General features: G+C 39.7%; 1 protein-coding gene across 9 annotated transcripts in view; it reads right to left on the reverse strand.

Annotated features, from left to right (window-relative positions):
* LOC108284106 (schwannomin-interacting protein 1) overlaps positions 1-6,000 on the reverse strand; it is a 586,546-nt gene that overhangs the window by 55,853 nt on the left and 524,693 nt on the right. The window contains exon 1 of one of the 9 annotated variants that reach the window (XM_017500769.2): positions 3,054-3,576. The exons of the other annotated variants lie outside the window; for them this stretch is intronic. Within the exon in view, the coding sequence (XP_017356258.1) occupies positions 3,054-3,083 (30 nt within the window). The 5' untranslated portion in view covers positions 3,084-3,576. Of the gene's footprint in view, positions 1-3,053; positions 3,577-6,000 lie in introns of those variants that run through there. 9 annotated transcript variants of the gene reach the window in all.

Genomic DNA, 6,000 nt, shown 5'->3' on the forward strand with positions numbered 1-6,000 from the left:
ATAAAAATAAATTAGAGAAGCGTGATAGAAATATTGGGATAGGCCTGGTACACTGGCTAACACTTGTAATCCCAGTACTTTGGGAGGCTGAGGTGGGCAGATCACCTGAGGTCAAGGGTTCGAGACCATCCTGGCCAATGTGGTGAAACACTGTTTCTACTAAAAAAGCAAAAATTAGCTGGGCTTAGTGGTGGGCGCCTGCAATCCCAGCTACTCAGGAGGCTAAGGTAGGAGAATCGCTTGAACTCAACAGATGGAGGTTGCAGTGAGCCAAGATTGTGCCACTGCACAGTAGCCTGGGTGACAGAGTGACTCAGTCTCAAAAAAAAAAAAAAAAAAATTGGAATAGAACTGGAGAGCTGGCAGTTTACAGATTACATCCAGAGATGGCTCACCTAGAAGTGACATTTGAGCAAGGACTTGCAGAAAGTGAGAGAATGATGAATGGGGGTAGAGGTGACAATATAAGGTAAACATACATAAGATGTAAAACATAAGATGCCTGGTTGAATGTGAGTTTCAGATAAATAGTGAACAATATTTTAGTACAAGCATGTCCCAAATGCTGTAAGTTATTTGCTAAATCTGGCGACCCTACATGGTGCGGAGGGTGGGGGGTGGTGTAGGGGAGGTAGGGTGCATGCCAGGCAGAAGCAATAGCAGTTGCAGGGCCAGCCCAGCATGGTGGGAAGGTAGTGAGGAAACCAAGAATGCAGGAGAGGAGTCCAAGAGGAAGCAGGGATGAGCTGATATAAAGCCCTGTGAGGTATTGGGATTTTTACTCTGAGCAGGGTGATAAACTAAAAGTTTTGAGATATGGGACATGATCTGTCCTCAGTTTTAAAAGCTCATTTTGGAAACTGTGTTGAAAATAGACTATGGGGTGTTGGCAAGGGCAGGGGTAGGTAGAGCAGATAGAAGGCTATTATTGCTGTAATTATGATGACAGTAACCACCACCACCACAACGATGTGCATCTGTACAAAAGCACCAAAATGCATATGCGATTTTCAGGGGAATGGCCTCGAAGTCCCATTCATGGACTATCCATTAAGGAATCTTGGTATACATCATTTATGGGAGAAAAGAAATCAATGTTTCAAATGAATTCTATCAACTGACTAAAGATGCTAACCTAAGAAATTTGCTTTTAAGCACTGCAATATCATCCTTAAAAAAAAATAAGTCCTTGTAAAATGGTCGGGGGGAGTTTCTGAAAGCCATTCAATTACAGATATCATCAGTGACTGCAAACATCAAGCTAAGGATTTAGAAAAAGCACCTTTTCTGAATCCAATTGCACGTGGTGCCAGCTGGGTTCTAAAATGAAGGTTTCTAAGTAGGATTAAGATTTGGCTTCAAGGTTAATGTTTCTGTTTTTGCTGAGCTATGTATAAAGAGAAAGCACTTCAAAAGAACATACACATGAAGGTAGTTCTACTATAAAATCCCAGGAAGATGCAGAATCTATTGACCATTATTACCCAACCAATACACTTAATTTTATTGTGGAAATAAGCAATAAATACTTCAAAACTATTAAACACAAACTGACACCATTATATATTGCAGCTCATATAAAATAAAATCAATTTATCTTCCTTTGGAAGAAGCAGAATGCTAACATAATCCCTTCTCTCCAGATGAAATTGCTGTTAAATATTTGACCAATTTTCAACCTACAAAAAAATGCTTTTATATTCAACCTAATGAAATGACATAGGGAATAATCTTATAGTAGCTTACCCTTCAAAAGTAAATTAAATAGCTTCAATCACCTTGGAGCCATGCCATGTGTAGATTAGGCTTTCTATAGATACTTGACATCCCCTACCCTCAAGTTCCATATTAAGTATGTAAGTGACATGTTGGTTGTTTTCTCAGCATCTCTGACCACTTTCTCATGGAAAGAATTACTGTGAAGCACGAAGCTCAATATTTAGGATCTATGGCCCTAAATGTACCATAAAATGAAAATACTATAAAATAAGCCTGTAAGTACAAATTTCTAGTTATTAAGCAAGACAAAGTATATAAATACATTTTATAGGCACACTTTACTTAGCTGAGAAACCACTGCCTTGAGTCTTGTGAAATGTACTATTTTGCCTGCACATATTTACCACTGTGAAATCTGACCTTATGAGAAACACTTGCTTGTCTCAGGTAACCTACCTCACACAAGGAAGAGGCATTGTTAAGTTAGAGAACTGGTCTCTCAGAGATCCTAAACTCAGTCAGGTGAGAAATATCCCAATATTAATTCTCCAAGACTTGGACCAGCCATGCCTGCTGCTGCAAAGAGCAATCTCTCTGAGAACATTCTTGCTGTCTGTTTATAACAAAGATACTTTCAATGTTGCCTCAACAGTCCCAGTCCAACCAAGGAGTTACTAAACACTCTAGAGCTGATCTTTTGAAATCATCTAAGTGTTTAATTCATAACTCCAGTAGCAAATTAGCATACAAATGAATATGTATGTCTAAGATTTTTCTATTTGGAGTTTTTGATGCATGTTGATACTTTAATGCTTATTTACCAACCATTTAAAACAGCATACTAGTAAAAATAAGTTCAGAAAGACACACAAGCTCAACTTTAAACATCAAGTGCATACTGGCTGATTTTTGAAAATGTCTAAGATTATCAATTATGATTTTCTATTTACATAATCACATTCTATGCAATGAGCAAAAATTGCATTTTTCAATGTTATCGATGTGAGATTCCAAATAGATTTTCCTCTGAAATCCCTTAAATTCAAATTACAGTCCGAAGCAATTCCTCTTATTTGCAGACATACAGAATATGCAAAGCACAGATTACCTCCGTGAATTTCACAAATGCTTTAAAAGCCAAGGAAGCAGTGTTTTCTGCCCCATTACTCCCCAGAAAACCTAATTACAATTCAGATACTCTATGTGATGAAGGCCAGGCGCAGAGGATGGCAAAAATCCCTTGAATATCCGGAAAGAGGCAACCTGCTGCTTTGGAAGAGGAAGGCCTCCTCTCCCAAAGGATGCCGGACTCAGAATCAGGCTTTAAATTTTACCTGATACGAGCAGTTATCCTGATGTACCATCTCAGTGCATCCTAGGGCGCAGACCCCAACGCAGGACTGCTGAGCGAGGCTGCGGAGGGCAGGCGCGGAGCATCCACTGGCGGGCGGAGAGAACGCCCGGGTAAGACAGGGGCTCCCTGCAGATTAAAATGGATGCTGTTTCGCTGATCAACCTGCGCAGTGGCACTGCCTGTGCCGGGAAGCGCGCAGCTAGCTAGCCGAGCTGCTCTCCAGTCCTCCGAAACCAGTGAGGCAGGCTTAGGAACATGGAGCTGGGACCGGGCTGGGGGAGGGGGCGCTCATCACCCGCACAATCAGCCAATTATATTATAGGCACAAAGAAAAGGATCAGTCTGGAGCTGGTGTGACCTTCTGGTGCTTTATGAAGGCAGTTAACTGATGTGGAAACATTCTAGTCCTCATTAACGAGAAAAAGGCCAGCGAGGGAGAGGGAGAGAGACAGACACAAATCAATGTTGCAGTTGAACATTTCTAACCTCAGGCATCATACTTCCTGCCCGCTAATGCTGCTTGGCTGGTGCTTATTAAAAAAAAAAAAAAAGCCTTAAAGATAATTTTGGAACTTTTAACATGCTAAAGGGAGAACAATCTATTCTGATTACCGACAATGAAAGGATATTTTTCTATGTTGAGTTTTTCAAGTGTTTGTCAACTTCATAACCAAAAGGAAGGTCTTTACTCTTTAAAAGGATTATTTTGTAATTCTTTAAATTCCCCACTTATTTTTGGCTCTTAGCTATTTTTAAGTCAAACAGAAATAAGACGGAATAATTGCTGTTATACTTTTTTTAGGGAGCGAGCTTATTAAAATATTAAAGTCACTATAATTTATTGCATGAAAACTAAACTCTTAATTGCAAGTTGGGTTTTGTTTTTTTTTTTTTTTTACTGTAAATCTTTGTACATACATTATTACCCAGTGCTGTGACTTGAAAATATGGACATCCCCAATGTAGCACATAGAATTCTTGGAACAGACCCACCCTCCCTGAAAGAGAGTAACTGGACTTGCAGACAATAATCAAAGGAAATACAAGTCAGACAATACATGTTTCTGGGAAAAAACGAGGGGCCAATATCTGAGTGGCTTCAGAGCCACTTTAGGACTTGACGATATATAAAAAGAAAAAACGGCTGTAAATTCTTCAAGCTAATGTAATGAGAAAATTAAGGGGAAAGAGTTAAATAAAATGTTCTTATCTATATTTCTCGGTTGCTACAGGCAATTAGTTTGGTTGTTTCTTAATAAAATAGCCCTGAGCACATAAATGGTATCTAACAAAAATGTGACTGAATTTAAACCATCAAATTAAAAAAACCAATAACGACATTATTTTTAAGCTATTTTAGTATCTATCTGTCCTATGTCCTATTTACACAGCTGTCTCAAGAACTCTTCCTCTTCTCATTAACCACATAGTTTCACCATGCTACTGACAGAGAAAACGTACTTTTTTGTGTGAGGAATGGAACTGACATGTTTGACAAGTTTTCATATCACACACTCTCTTAAGGATTGGTGGGAGTTTGTGTTAGGAACATTTGGTCATGCATTTCTAATAACTTATCTGTTTTGTGGAATAGAAAAACCGTTTTTTAGAAATATTCTTAAGTTTTACTATTTGAGGTTCAAGCAGGAGCAAAGCCTGCTATCTCAGTTTGACTCCATTGACATACTCACATGCATGCTCATTTCAGCCTTCCTAGTGAAGAAAATGAAAAGACAGCCACGAAACTCAACTCCTGGTATCCTTACAGGCTCAACTTCAGCACCAAGTTCAAGGAAAAGTACTCTGGAGACTCACCCTGCAGAAGCTCACTGCCCTTGTCCTTCCAATCCAGGAGATAGGTGGGCCACATAACACGTGCAGGACTTTCTAGGCCTGCTCAGTGGCTGCACAGTGAAAGCTTGACGAATGAAGCAGAAGCCTGGGGGTATGGAATGAGTCTTCTTAAATATAAGATGAAGAAAAGAAGATGGAAACTTTTTAAGGAAAAGAAACAATAAACAATACTCCCCATCCTAAAGCTCCATTCTTCTCTACAGGGTAATCCATACAGTACAGAGACTTCTGCAGAGAATGCCTTGCAATACAATACAACCATCCAATGAAGGTTCTGGAATCCTTCTTTTTTCTTTTTTAATTCTGGGATGGATTCTCACTCTGTTGCCCAGGCTGGGGTAACGTGATCAGCTCACTGCAACCTCCGTCTCTCAGGTTCAAGTGATTCTTCTGCGTCAGACTCCTGAGTAGCCAGGACTACAGGGCATGCACCACCACACCCAGCTAATTTTTGTATTTTTAGTAGAGATGGGGTTTCACCATGTTGGCCAGGCTGGTCTCAAACTCCTGACCTCAGGTGATCTGCCAACCTTGGCCTCCCAAAGGGCTGGAATTACAGGCCTGAGCCACTGTGACCAGCCAAGGTTCTGGAATTCTAAGTATGAGCAAGGAAGAGCAGGCCAAAGGAAAAAGGGTACCTTCATTTTGCAAGGTAGCAGATAAGATGAAGTGGAAATCTTTAGTTTAATACAAAAAACACTTTCCAAGACAGAACAGCTCTAACTTCAAAGGCTATTAAAACCTTACTCAAGTTACTACCTTGACAATCTATGACCCTAAGACTCAAGAACATGCTTCAAAGCTGTGCAAAGCTTAAAAAGCTGCTTCCTGGACTCCATCTCTTGTGAAAACTGAAGACACTGGGATATGTTACATAAGCTCCCAAAGACATTTATCATGTGTTGTTTAAAAAAAAAGTCTAAACATGATTCCACTCTTCACAGTTGCTATTCCATAAATAGCGGAAGTGACTCAGAGGTGGCTCTAGGGAGAACAGATTTCTGACAATTGTATCCCAAATACCATCAAAAAAAATCTCCCAAGGTATAAACAAGATGAAAAAATGAATATAT

Source organism: Cebus imitator, unplaced genomic scaffold, assembly GCF_001604975.1.
Source record: "Cebus imitator isolate Cc_AM_T3 unplaced genomic scaffold, Cebus_imitator-1.0 Scaffold270, whole genome shotgun sequence".
In the NCBI taxonomy this organism is placed as follows: domain Eukaryota; kingdom Metazoa; phylum Chordata; class Mammalia; order Primates; family Cebidae; genus Cebus; species Cebus imitator.